The sequence below is a fragment of the Stomoxys calcitrans genome, chromosome 3, assembly GCF_963082655.1.
Source record: "Stomoxys calcitrans chromosome 3, idStoCalc2.1, whole genome shotgun sequence".
NCBI classification, from domain to species: domain Eukaryota; kingdom Metazoa; phylum Arthropoda; class Insecta; order Diptera; family Muscidae; genus Stomoxys; species Stomoxys calcitrans.
Window position 1 is genome coordinate 29308894 of NC_081554.1, and position 15142 is coordinate 29324035.

A 15142-nucleotide genomic window follows, 5' to 3' on the forward strand; every position below is an offset into this window, starting at 1 on the left:
TCCGATTGAGGGTGTTAGGCCCATAAAAGCCACATTTATTATCCGATTTCGCTGAATTTTGGGACAGTTAGTTGCCTTAGACTCTTCCACATCTTTCTTTAATTTGGCCCAGATCGGTTCAGATTGGGATATAGCTGCCATTATTGTCCGATATCGCTGAAATTTGAGGCAGTGAGTTGTGTTAGGCTCTTCGATGTCCTTCTTCAATTTGATCCAGATCGGTCCAGATTTGAATATCGCTGCCATATAGACTGATCTCTCGATTTAAGGTTTTGGGCCCAAAAAAGCGCATTTGTAATCCGATTTCACTGAAATTTGACACAGTGACTTATGTTAGGCTTTTCGACATCCATGTGGTATATGGTTCAGATCGGTTTATTTTTAGATAAAGCTACTAAAAAGATGAATATTTTGTTATACACAATTGAACAATGACTTGTACTTATTAGTATTTGGTCCAAATCGGAATATATTTCGATATAACTGCTATGGGACATAAGGTATGCCATTTTCACCAGGTTTTGATGAAAGGTGGTTTACATATATGCCCGAGGTGTTGGGTATCCAAAGTTCGGTCCGGCTGAACTTAACGCCTTTTTACTTGTTTTTAAATAATTTGATAAAATTTTTGAAGATTTTATGAAAATTTTATTTTCATAGAAATCTCTGTCAAAATTTTGTCCAAAAAACTTTTTTTCCTTTGTCTTTTCTCGAAAGAGAAACAAACAAAAAAAAATTTTAAAAAAATTAAAATTTTTTTAAATTCTTTTTTTTTTTCTTTTTTGTTAGGACTTTTCTTAAGAAAAATGCCCAGAAGGCGCATTTTTAAATTCTTTTTTTTTTTTTTAAGAAAATGCCCAGAAGGCGCCTCACAAGTATAAAACACTTCTTCAGAAGCAACCCCATTGCTGTTATCTTTCACATGTTTGTGGATGTGTCATCATATCACTTTCTTCATAAAAAGAAAAAACAAAAAAAAATAAAAAATGTAGTCTGTTGCTGGACCTATAAATAACACTCACAGCCCATTAATTATGATAAAGAAAAAAGTTCTACAAATCGCTTATATCGAAGGGTAGGTTGTATGGTCAACATCTGTTTTATGCTCGCCCTTACAGAAATTCACTCAAAACTTCACTCGTCTAATGCTCGCTGTTGAGAAGCCAAAGGAATGACACTCAAACAACTTAAGACTCTGTGTGAGGCTTAAACATTTTGTGAGTATCGCAAGGAAAACATTCTGCTCTAATCAGTACAGATCAACAGACGTCCAGGAGAAATTTGGAGATAACCAAAAAAATAATTGGAAAAACAAAAACACAGCAGTTGTTTGTAAATTTTGAGAAATAAAAAAAATGGCTTCCATGAAATACTTGTTGGCTTTGGCTGTTGTTGCCACTTTGGCCAATACTGGTAAGAATCTGAATGACCAAAAAGACATATTTTCTTAAACGTTTCTTTTTCGGAATTTTTTTTATAATAAATTTACCTTTGAATTTTGTTTTTTCTCTTGCAGCCTTTGCTGTCCACTGCTATCAGTGCACCTCGTTGACCAATAAAAAATGCGAGGATACATTTGAACCTGAGGAAAGTATGAAGATCGATTGCAACAAATTAACTCCCGCCAATGTTTTGACCTCATTTTTGGGAGTCGGCAATCATAACGCTACCGGCTGCATGAAACAAGCATTGGAAACTAGTAAGTAGTAAAACTAAAGAAATATCTGAATTCGAAATGAGATTGCAGAAAAATAACCTAAGAAAAAAAAGAACTTCAAAATTGTGCTCATGGAGTGTTGTGATAACCTACAGAAATGCTATAAAATATTTTAGTGAATTTCATTACGGCGATTGGAAAAAAAATGCCATTAAAAATGCCATTTGGAAATTTTTAATTGCAATCGTTTGAACATTTTTTGAATTTAAAGAATAATTTAATTCAGATTTTGAGTTCGAAGGCTTTGGAATAACATCATCAATGATTCATTACAATCAACCAAACGACCAGTGAGTAACCCAATTGTTTTTGGTTGATACTGGCAAAGTGTTCCAAAATTCAAGAATAAAATTTACTCTTCCACAAACGGTTGTTAACATAAATTTGTTAAAAAAAATTGTTTTTTAAATTTTTTAAAACCTTTTGGAAAATTTCCGATTTTAGTATACAATCAAAATTTTTTTAAATAAAAGAAAAAAAAAGAAAAATTACCAACTTGAATGTATTTATATGCATAACGCATCCAAATTTCGTCAAAATTGAATTAAAAATAGTTCCTCTTGTGTTCGGGAGTTCATTTACATACACGGAAAGAACTTTTCGTCATAATTGTATTGAACGTGTTTCATAACTTTTTGTTCATAAATATTATGAAAATTTTTATTATATTAATGAAAAATCATAAATTTTATGAAAATTTTCAGTGAAAAAAATAAGAATAAGATCTTCATTAACAAGTTCTTATATTTATGAAATTTTGTTTCTCAAATGTAAAGAAAATGTTCAAATATTTATAATTTTGTCATTATATATGTAAACGTTCATAATGTGTAGGTTTAATTTTCATAAATGTTATGCAATCTTTCATTAATCCCATTTGAGTTTGAATTTTATGAAGATTGTTTCATATCTTTCTGATATACAAAAATCAATGTGTGTTTGTTTGTTCCGGCTGAACCGATTACCTTGAAATTTTCACTGATTGTTTAGGTTGGTGTGGAAGGAAACAACAGAAGGGGGGGCGGACCCTCCCCCTTATGTCGAAAACATCACCCAAAATCAAAAGTGGACCGATCTAAACAATATGGGTATCAAATGAAAGGTAGTGGAGAGTAGAATACGGATGTGGTATTAAAATTTGAATCTAGGTACTCATTGGGCCGCCCAAACCCCAAAACTCCCCCAAACAGACATATTGAACGTTCATGTCAATATGGGGCTCAAGTGAAAGATATTTGGGAGAAGATTACGAATCTGGCGTACAAAAACAGGTCGAATTATAGGGGATCAACCAACTCCCCAAAACAGACATATTGGGCGTTCATGTCAATATGGAGCTCAAGTGAAAGATATTCGGGAGAAGATTACGAATCTGGCGTACAAAAACAGGTCGAATTATAGGGAATCACCCCACCCTCTCAAAACGCCACAACGACTTGGTTTGTTTGTTTGTTCCGTAGAATCAAAAATGGCTGAACCGATTTTCTTAAAATGTTCGCAGATTGTGGAGGTTTGTCTGGAAGGAAACATAGGCTATACTATTTTTAGATATCGGCCACCCAAAACCAAAAGTGGACCGATAGACACAATATGGGTATCAAATGAAAGGCATTGGTAAAGTACCCAACGGGTCGCCCCAACTTCAAAACTCCTACAAACTGTTAAATTTGAAGTTCATGTCAATGTGGGACTCAAATGAAAACTATTTGTCGGTAAATGCAAATTTTGCCCATGAACCCACTAAGGAACCCACCGTCCGCCTATGACGCTAAACGCTTGAGTTCGAATCCTGGCGAGATCATCAGAAAAAATTTTCAGCGGTGGTTTTCTCCTCCTTATGTACTATGCCATGAAAAACTCATAATGACATGATCGGTAAACAAGTTCAGTTTTAGAATGGGGTGGAACACAGGATCAATGTCCCGAAAATCCATCATTTTCCACCATCAAATTAGAACGAATCACATTACCAATCTCCGAGATTTGGTGTTTTTGAAAATTAGAGAAATGCCTTTTAGTGGAGGGATGCAAAATGCAAATTTTGCCCATGAACATTCCACTAAGGAACAGGGGCAAACTTCTCACATATCAATAAGGGACCTCTTTTTTTTAGCCGAGTCCGAACGAAGTGCGACACCTCTTTGGAGAGAAGTTTTCCATGGCATAGTACCTCACAAATGTTGCCAGCATTGGGAGAGGAAAACCTCCGCTGAATATTTTTTCTGATGGTCTTGCCAGGATTCGAACCCAGGCGTTCAGCGTCATAGGCGGACTTGCTTATCTCTGCGCTACGGTGGCATCCCTATTCGTCAATAGAATACATTAAGGCATAAAAATTGGGTCCAAGTAATGGAAGATTGCCCCACACTCAAATGGGCATATTAGCCGACCTTGGCTATATGGGACTCAAAGGGGAGGTATTTGGGAGTAGATTACGAATATGACAAAACAATTTGCCTCCTCCTAAAAATACGTCAAACAGGTGAATTGACCCATTATAACAATATGGGACTCAAATCGAAGGTATTTGAGAGTATAAAATGAATCGAATTTTGGAGCCAAAAGTTTAGGGCTACGCCCTTAAGCATCCACTAAACTGAACTCCATTTCTGACTATGGCAATTTGGAGCTCAAATCATCGGTTAATATTTACCATGGCCATGGCAAAATGGAGCTCAAATCAATGGAATTTGGCAGTGGAGCACAAATTTGATATCCATATTTGAGTCGAAATGTCTGAGGTGCCAACCCTCCACTAAAAGGCATTTCTTAAATTTTCAAAAACACCAAATCTCGGATATTGGTAATGTGATTCGTTCGAATTTGGATTTTCTAATGGATTTTCGGGATTTTTAAACTCATTTTCGGGACATTGATCCTGTGTTCCACTCCATCCTAAAAATGAACTTGTTTACCGATTATGTCATTATGAGTTTTACATGGCATAGTACATAAGGAGGAGAAAACCACCGCTGAAATTTTTTTCTGATGATCTCGCCAGGATTCGAACCCAAGGGTTTAGCATCATAGGCGGACGGTGGCCTCCTTCCAAGAGAAAATTCTTACAGCCAAATTTTGAGAGAATCGGTTAACAAATGACCATTTAATTGCATTATTACTGCAAATCGGACGAACATATACATGGGAGCTATATCTAAATCTAAACCGATTTCTACAAAACTTTATATATATGGTGGAAAACGTCGAGGAAAGCGTTCAACAAAATTTTGGGAAGTTTGTTCAATAAGTGCGCTTGCAGTGGCTCTAGGAGTGAAAATCGGGCGATATATATATAGGAGAGCTATATATAAATCTGAACCGATTTCTATGAAATTCATCGGTAATGTTGAGAGTTATAGGAAAATTCTTCCTGCCAAATTTTGAGAGAATCGCTGAACGAATCGGACGAACATATATATGCGAGCTATATCCAAATCTGAACCGATTTTTTTCAATTTCAATAGGCTTCGTCTCTAGGCCGAAAAACATGTCTGTATCAAATTTAAAGACGACCGGATGAAAATTTTACACAAATTAACAGATGGACAGACATGATTCTGAGTCGATTGGTATACTTATCCATGGTTCTATCTCTCTTCCTTCTGGACTAAGTTATAAACCCTGTACCTCAGTGGTGGTGTAGGGTATAAATATCTAAAACTAACCATGACCAAAAACACATCTGGTTTAGGTGTTATTTAAAACTGCAGTGCCTCATATCTCTTTACATTCGTATATCGACTCTCATTTAGCATTCTATGTTGCCATCTTTCAGAGGCTCACTTCTCTTCTTTTTTGGGACGTGCATGGTGCGTTTTTACTTCCTTCTCTACCCTTAAAGGGCTGTATATAGTTTGAACTCCTTTATAGTCATGGGCTACAGGCTCCGCCATTAGCCAATAGGATTATACAAAACCTAAAGGTCTACATATGCCGATCATGAGCCACCATCCTCTTCTTATTACAGAAGCCTTTAAATTTAATTTGGAACTAAAATTTTCCCAGTGTATTTGAAACAACAACAAATTCTTTAGTCTAATTTTTGTAGATTTATTTAATGGGGTTGTGGCTTTTGAAAACACACAAGACGACATTTAATGGTCTGGGTTTATTAATTGAAATTAATAATCAACTACAAAAACAGTTTCATCTCAAAGCATTTTGAGAATTCAAAAAAGTCAGACATATTGAAATTAAAAGAAAACAAGTAAACACGTATGAAGTTCGGCAGTGCCGAACTTTTTATACCCACCACCATGAGATTTACTATCAAAATTTATTATAGCCCTACTAAATCCATATTAAAATACAAATATAGAACGATCTTAATCATATTTGGTTAAGGTGCCGAGAAGCTCTCTAGAAGTGACAGTACAAAATTTTAGCGAAATTGGGTAATAAATGCGCAGTTTATGGGATTAAGCCCTAAATCGGACGATCGATCTTTTTGGCAGCTATATCTTAATATGGTCCGATCTTTACCCAATTTTGGTTTGGATCTTTGAAGTCTTAAAGTAGCTAACTGTTCCAAATTTCAGCAAAATCGAAGAAAAAATCCACCTTTTATGGTCTTTAGATCCTAAAGCTGTAGATCGGTCTCAATGGCAGCTATATCTAAATATAGCCCGATCTGGACCATGTTCGGGACAGATGTTGGGAGTCTTGATAAAACTCACTGTTAAAAATGTCACCAAGGTCGGGTAATAAATGCTCCTGTTATAGGCCTAAGACCCAAAATCGGCAGGTCGGTCTATAGGGTAGCTATATCCAAACCTGTTCCGATCTGGACCATTTTTCGTTTGGATATCGGCGAGCCTAATAAAACTCATTATGAAAAATTTCAGCGAAATTGGGTAATAAATGCGCTTGTTATAGGCTTAAGACCCTAAATCGCCGGATCGCTCTATATGGCAGCTATATGTAGATATGGTCCCATATACTCTACATTCGGGTAGATGTCGAGGTCCCTAGTGAAACTCACTGTTTCAAATTTCAGCAAAATCGGAAAATGAATGCGCCTTGTATGGTCTTTAGACCCTAAAGCTGAAGATCGGTCTCTATGGCAGCTATATCTAAATGTAGCTCGATCTGGACCATATTCGGGACAGATGTTGGAAGTTTTGATGGAACTCACTGTTCCAAACATCAGCAAAATCGCCTGTTATAGTCTTGAGACCCTAAATCGCCAGATCGGTCTATATGACAGCTATTTCCAAATAAAGTCCCTTGTGGCCCATTCTGAAACTCAACCTGCTTATAGAAGAGATAGAGTCTGTGCAAAATTTCAATGCAATATCTCAATTTTTAAAGACTATAGCGTGATTACAACTAACGGACAGACACACGGGCATCATTCAATCCTCTTAGAATTTTACAACGATCCGAAATATATATACAATGTAGTGTCGGAAATGAATATTTCAATGAGTTGCAAACGTAATGACTAAATTAATATACCCCCTATCCCATGGTGATGGGTATATAAAAAAGCTAAAGAAGCCAAAAAAAAGTCATCCAAAACAATGACTATAAATAATTGTCAATTAAAATCGAAAGTGATTAGGTCACATAAGCACTTAAAACATATTTTTATACCCACCAGCATAGGATGGGGGTACACTAATGTAGTCATACCGTATGTAACACCTCGAAATATTCGTCTAAAACCCAATCTTGTCGTTTGTTTCTTTGGGTGTTTCTTATAGACTCGCAAACAGCTGAACCGAAATTTCTTGAAATTTTCACAGATGGTGCATAATGATACCGTGGTAAAAAAGGGTACTACTATTTTTTGATATTTGAAGGGGGGGCGGACCCTCCCCTTACCCCAGTTTTCAAAAACGCCAGATCTCGAAGATGGGTGGCACGATTTAAGCGAAATTTTGTGTACCGTCTTATAGTAATCTAAAATCAGAAATTTGGTTTCCAAATTTCGGGTGGGGTACCTAGGGGGACGCCCCACACCCAAAACCCGCCAAATATATATAGACCAATCACGACAATATGTGACTCAAATGAATGGTATTTAAGATTACAAAACGTATCTAATATCCCAGTGTCGGACCAAGTGTTTGGGGGACCACCGCAAGCCCCAAAACACCTCTAATTCGGGCATATTTACCCACCCTGACAATGTGGGACTCAAATGAAAGGTATTTACGAGTAGAATACGAATTTGATACCGAAATTTGGGTAAAAATAGGGTACTAAATTTTTTGGTATTTGAAGGGGGGGTGGGGGGATGGCGGACCCTCCCCCTTACCCTAATTTTCAGAAACGCCAGATCTCTTAGAAAGGTGGTGCGATTTAAACGAAATGTTGTGTGCTCTCATATAGTACCCTAAAAATAAAAAATTGGTTTCCAAATTTCGGATGGGGTACCTAGGAGGCCGCCCCACCCCCAAAACCTATAAAACATATATTTAGACCTATCACAACAATATGGGACTCAAATGAAAGATATTTAGGATAAAAAAACGTATCTGATATCCAATTGTCGCACCAAGTGCTAGGGGGACCACCCCAACCCCAAAACACCTCTAAATCGGACTTATTTACCCACCATGACAATATGGGACTCAAATGAAAGGTATTTACGGGTAGAATACGAATTTGATACCCAAATGTGGGACCAAGTTTCTGGGGGTCCACCCTTTCCCCAAAAAACACCCCCCAAACATGACTTATTTACTGACCATGGAAATATGGGGCTTAAATAAAAGTGTAGTTGAGTGTAAAATACGAATCTGATATCCAAATGTGGGACTAAGTATTTGGGAGGTCGTCCTTCCCCAAAAACATGCCCCAAAGAGGACAAATTAACGACCATAGCAGTATGGGGCTCAAATGAAAGGTCTTTGGGAGTAAAGCACGAATCTGATATCAACCACCCAAAACACCACCCATATAGGAACTATTTGCTGACCATTGCAATATGGGGCTCAAATAAAGGTAATTTAAAGTAGAACACGAGTATGATGTATACTTTCAAGGCCAAATCAATGAGTGGCCGCCCCATCCCCCAAAACAACAACAAACCGGTCATGTTTGGCGACTATGAAAATATGGGGCTCAAATGAAAGGTATTTGAGAGTAGACTACGAATCTGATATCAACATTCGGGACCAATTGTCTAGGGGACATTCCACCACTATAATAACCCCCAAATTGGACGTATTTGCTCACCAAGACAATTTGGGTCTTCAAAACAGTGGAGCTCTGGGGCCCATACCCCAAACCGGACATATTTGCTGGCTTTTGCAATAAGGGGTTTAAATGAGATTAGAAAACGAATTTGATATCTAATTTCAAGGCCAATGTCAATAGGGGTTTGAAATATATGATATATAGATACATGAGAATAGAGCACGATGCTGGTATATTTTCAGGGCTTTGCGGTACCACCCCAAAACACTCCTAAATCGAGCATATTTACAGACCATGTCAATGTGGGGCTCATATGAAAGGTATTGGGGAGTAGAACATGAAAGGTATTGGGGAGTAGAACAAAATAGACCACAAACAACAATTATTTTCTGACCATCGCAATATAGTTCTCAAATAAAGGTTTTTGGGAGTAGACTACGAATATCCAAATGTGGAACTATGTATTTGGGGAACCGCTCTTTGCCCAGAAACCTCTTAAAGGGTAAACATTTGCCGACCATGACAATATGTGGCTAAAATGAATTGAGACTAGAAAATAATTTGATAATCAATTTTGGGGCCAAGTGTTTGGGGGACGCCTTATCCTATAAACTCTACTTAAACCATTGGTAATATGGGGTTTAAATAAGTGGTATGTGAGACAAGAGCACGATGCGTCTAGGGGACTACCTCACACCTGAACACACTCCTAAATCGGACATCATGGGGATTTTTGGGCGTAAATAAATACTTTCTAGAAAGGCATTAAACCCTCCGAGCGAATTCGTGGTCCAATAAAGATCATATGGGATTCAGATAAAGGTACTTATATTGTTATACTCTTAGTAAAGTGATATGCTTATACTATTTTCGTAGCATGGTATTTGACTAAAAGCTCTTTAATGGTCGAAACTAAATATTCAAAGGATAATTTTGTGCCACATAAATTAAAAGAAGGCGCAGCGGAGCGGGCCCGGTTCAGCTAGTAAAGTATATATTCTACATTGTCTCGACGTTCTGAGTCGATCTAGCCATATCTGTCCGTCCGTCTGTCCGTCCGTTCGTCTGTCCGTCCGTCCCTCTGTCCGTACGTCCGTCTATCGAAATCACGATAGAGGTCGAAAGCGTTAAACTAGACGCTTGGAAGTTTGCACAGATACTTAACATCGATTTAGGTCATCGGGGATTGCAAATGGGCCATATCGGATCAGATATAGATATAGCTCCCATATAAACCGATCTCTCGATAGAATTCTTGAGCCCCTGAAAGCCGCAATTTTTGTCCGATTTGGCTGAAATTTTGCATATTGTGTTCTGTTACGACTTCCAATAACTGTCCTGAGTACGGTCCACATCCGTCCGCCCGTCTGTCTGTCCGTCTGTCTGTTGAAAGAGCGCTAGCTTTCGAAGGAGTAAAGCTAGCCGCTTGAAATTTGGCACAAAATACTTCTTATTATTGTAGGTCGGTTGGGATTGTAAATGAGCTAATCGGTCCACGTTTTGATATAGCTGCCATATAAACCGATCTGGGATCTTGACTTTTTGAGCCACAAGAGGACGCAATTATTATTCGATATGGCTGAAATTTTGCACGACGTGTTTTCTTATGACTTCCAACAACTGCGCTGAGTTTGGTTGAAATCAGTCTATAACCTGATATAGCTGTCATATAAACCTATCTGGGGTCTTGACTTCTTGAGCGTCTAGAGATCGCAATTCCTATCCGATTTGGCTGAAATTTTGCACGACGTGTTTTGTTATGATATCCAACAACTGTGTTAAGAAAAGTTCAAATGGGTCCATAACCTGTCTGGGGTCTTGACTTCTTGAGTCACTAGAGGGCGCAATTATTATTCGATTTGGCCGAAATTTTGCATGAGGTGTTTTGTTATCATTTCCAGATGCCTTATAAACCGATCTGGGATCTTGACTTCTTTAGCCTCTAAAGTGCGCAATTATTATCCGATTAGGCCGAAATTTTGTACAACGGCTTCTCCCATGACCTTTAACGTACGTGTCGAATATGGTCTGGATCGGTTTAAAGCCCAATACAGCTCCTCTATAAACCGACCTCCCCATTTTATTTCTTCAGCCCCTAAACAGCGTAATTCTTACTAAATTTGGTTGAAACTTTACACAATGACTTCTACTATGGCCTCCAATATTCAGTTCAATTATTGTGCGAAATGAAGCATAACTTGATATTGTTCCAAAAACATAGCAATTATTTTCTTATATCTTTTGTTTACCTAAAAAGAGATACCGTGGCAAGAGCTCGACAAATGCGATCCATGATGGACGGTATATAAGATTCGGCCTGGCCGAACTTAGCAGGCTTTTACTTGTTTCTTAATGTTTTCTAAATGATGATTTCATTTTCAATTTTTTCCAATTTCACATCTTCATGCTAATGTTTCCTTTTTTTTCTCATTTTAGAAGTCAGTGGCACCTACATTACACGTTCCTGTTACTTTGGTGACATTAGCAGCAATAATGGATGCAAAATTGATGTCAAGGAAAATCCATTTACTTCAGAAGTTGCTTGTGATGTCTGCTCCGGCAATCTTTGCAATGGTTCCTCAGGCATGGCTCCCGTTGTCATTGCCATCGCTGCCTTCTTTGGTTTGGCACGTGTACTCTCCTAAATGGGAAGTTCTTCCAAGATGATGGAACGATTTGAAAATTTGAATGCTAAAACATTTTGGCCTTTATTTGTTTTGTTATTATTTTAAGAAGGAATTTTCATTTTTATTTATTATTTTATACAAACATTTATGATTGTTTTTTTTTTATTTTTTCTATACAAAGAAAAGGTTAATAAAAAAAGTACAAAAAAAAATATTTTTCTTTATGGAGGCCACCATAGCTCAGTGATTTGCATATCCGCCTTTGAAACTAGACCCCTGGGTTGAATTCCAGGCGAGAACATCAGAAAACATTTTCAGTTGTGGTCATCCCCTCCTAGGTCTGGCAACATATGAGGTATTTACCTGAGGTAATCAGACTTGCATATTTCTCTACTAAGTGGTGTCGCTCTGCGCCAGTAAAAAGGAGGTCCCATATCATTGAACATAAACTTGTATAGGACAGCACTCATATAGCACGAACCACGAGGAGAGCGATCAGGCTTTGCTGGTTTCCGGAGTATCAGAAGCAGGCACAAAATAACGCTACCATCAAGTTGGCCAGGAATGGATAAACCGATCAAGCTATTGAATCCATTAACTATCGCCTGTTTGAGCTTCTTGAAGTGAACTTCAGTGTGGCCAAGGCCCTGCTGCCTGGGCCTGGCTAAGCATGGTCCGGATAGCTGTTAAGACTGGTCGTTAGATTAGGTTAGGTTAGATTTAAGTGGCAGCCTGCCATCAGACTCACTTAGACGTTTTCGTCCATTGTGATACATAACGGAGTAAGGCGGAATTTGGCGGTGAAGGATAGAGGACTGCTGTCAATAAACTTGGTTAACACGATGCCTTTTGGTTCGACGCAGTCCGAGTTAAGGGAGTGGGCGACGAATACGCATGCAACATTGTAAAATAGCGAAACGATCGGTAGGACGACGAAGATTCTATGGGGGGATCCAGATTGTGAGAAAACGGGCTATTACTTAAAGGAGGTAAGAAGTAGGTCAGTATAGCTATTGGTATCATATCGCGACACATAGGACTACGAGCTCACTTATGTAAAATCGATGCGGCAAGTGATAACATGTGTAGAGCATGAGGGGAAGATGATGAGATCAGACATGAACCAACTCAGGGGAGTGGTATTGAAAACAATTAAGGATTTTGCACGGAATTCCTAACTTAAAATCTTCTTTTTAGAGATTACTTTGTAGTTTAGAGAGGTGTATGTCCATAGTGGCATGGGGCGTATTAATATCTGCACCCTCTTTTCAACCTAACCTAGTCAGCCATATTATATTTCCTTTCTGTACCTATATGCCAAGTTGCAGACCTCCAGCTCTATCTGAACACAAAGTACCAAATGGTCCAAAATTTAAGAATTTTGAATAGATCTTTTAGTCACCCTTCATGTATTTGCTAGTTGTACCTACATGTCAAATTTCAGACTACTAACTCCATTTGTAAAGAAAGTACCAAATGGTACTAATTGCGGTACTTAACGTTCGTTTTCTCTCGTTACCGGTACTATTTTTCCATTTGTTATTTTCACCCTCATACTTTTGCACCAGATGTCTTTAAAGTCAAATTTCAAAATTCTACCTCTATCTATCCTTCCTGTACCAAGATTATCCATTTCGTACCTTTTTATACCCACCACCAAAGGATGGGGGTATATTCATTTTGTCATTCCGTTTGCAGCACATCGAAATATCCATTTCCGACCCTATAAAGTATATATATTCTTGATCAGCGTAAAAATCTAAGACGATCTAGACGTGTCCGTCCGTCTGTCCGTCTGTCTGTTGAAATCACGGATACAGCCTTCAAAAATAGAGATATTGAGCTGAAACTTTTCACAGATTCTTTTTTTGTCCATAAGCAGTTTAAGTTCGAAGATGGGCTATATCGGACTATATCTTGATATAGCCCCCATATAGACCGATCCTCCGATTTAGGGTCTTAGGCCCATAAAAGCTACACTTATTATCCGATGTCGCTGAAATTTTGAACAGTGAGTTGCGTTAGGCCCTTCGACATCCTTCTTTAATTTGACCCTGATCGGTCTAGATTTGGATATAGCTGCCATATAGTCCGATCCTCCGATTTAGGGTCTTAGGCCCATAAAAGCCACATTTATATTCCGATTTTTCTGAAATTTGGGACAGTGAGTTGTCTTAGGCCCTTCGACATCCTTCTTTAATTTCCCTCAGATCGGTAAAGATTTGGATATTGCTGCCATATAGACCGATACTCCGAATAAGGGTCTGAGGCCCATAAAAGCCACATTTATATTCCGATTTTCCTGAAATTTGGGACAGTGAGTTGTCTTAGGCCCTTCGACATTCTTCGTCAATTTGACCCAGATCGGTGCAGATTTAGATATAGCTGTCATATAGACCGATCCTCCGATTTAGGGTCTTAGGCCCATAAAAGCCACATTTATTTTCCGATTTTGCTAAAATTTGGGACAGTGAGTTGTCTTAGGCCCTTCGATATTCTTCGTCAATTTGACCCAGATCGATCTAGATTTTGATATAGCTGCCATATAGACCGATGCTCCGATTTAGGGTCTTAGGCTCATAAAAGCCACATTTATTAAGAGATTTTGCTGAAATTTGGGACAGTGAGTTGTGTTAGGCCCCTCTATATCCTCCATCAATTTGGCCCAGATCGGTCTAGATTTGGTTATAGCTGCCATATAGACCGATCCTCCGATTTAGGGTCTTAGGCCCATAAAAGCCACATTTATTATCCGATTTTGCTGAAATTTTGGACAGTTAGTTGTCTTAGGCCCTTCGACATCCTTCGTCAATTTGGCGCAGATCGGTCCAGATTTGGCTATAGCTGCCATAAAGACCGATCCCTCGGTTGTAGGTTTTGGGGCCATAAAAAGCGCATTTATTACCCTTTTTTGCTGAAAGTTGAGACAGTGAGTTGTGTTAGGCCCTTCAACATCTTTCTTTAATTTCACTCAGATCGGTCCATATTTGGATATAGCTGTCACATAGACCGATCTCTCGATTTAATGTTTTGGGCCCATAAAAGGAGCATTTATTGTCCGATATAGCCGAAATTTGGGACAGTGAGTTAAGTTTAGCCCCTCCACATATTTCAGCAGTTTGGTCTAGATCGATTAAGATTTGCAGATAGCTGCCATATAGACCGATATCTCGATTTAAAGTCTTGGCCCCAAAAAAAGGGCATTTTTAATCCGTTTTAACTGAAATTTGACACATTGACTTATGTTAGGCTTTTTCGGCTTTTTTTTGGCTTTTTTTATGCTTCAGATTGGTTTATTTTTAGATATAGCTACTAAAAAGACCAATATTTTCTTATACACAATTGATCAAAGGCTAGTACTTATTAGAATTTGGTCCATATCGAAACATATTTCGATATACCTGTTATGGGACATAAGGTATGCTATTTTTACCGGATTTTGATGAAAGGTGGTTTACATATATATCCGAGGTGGTGGGTATCCAAAGTTCGGCCCGGCCGAACTTAACGTCTTTTTACTTGTTGGTACTCTTATATTCACCCAATTATGACCGGCATAGTGTACCTAAGTACCAAAATTCAGAGCACGAGTTCAATTTACAAAGACCGATTGCGGTACGTACTATAACGTACTATTTCTCCCACTTCCGGT

General features: G+C 38.2%; 1 protein-coding gene across 1 annotated transcript; it reads left to right on the forward strand.

Moving 5' to 3' along the window:
- The first annotated feature begins 1228 nt into the window (after positions 1-1228).
- On the forward strand, positions 1229-11647 carry LOC106096325 (uncharacterized). The gene is made up of 3 exons (XM_059365260.1): positions 1229-1413; positions 1517-1699; positions 11300-11647. Exons 1-3 carry the CDS (start codon positions 1356-1358, stop codon positions 11506-11508), a joined length of 450 nt encoding a protein of 149 aa, XP_059221243.1. The 5' UTR covers positions 1229-1355; the 3' UTR covers positions 11509-11647.
- Positions 11648-15142: the final 3495 nt, after the last annotated feature.

Bases quoted from the DNA above. Each gene is read 5' to 3' on its own strand.
- LOC106096325 (XM_059365260.1), top strand. From the start codon at position 1,356: ATGGCTTCCATGAAATACTTGTTGGCTTTGGCTGTTGTTGCCACTTTG. The intron at 1,414-1,516 runs GTAAGAATCTGA...TTTCTCTTGCAG, and splicing joins TGCCACTTTGGCCAATACTG to CCTTTGCTGTCCACTGCTAT. The intron at 1,700-11,299 runs GTAAGTAGTAAA...TTCTCATTTTAG, and splicing joins GAAACAAGCATTGGAAACTA to AAGTCAGTGGCACCTACATT.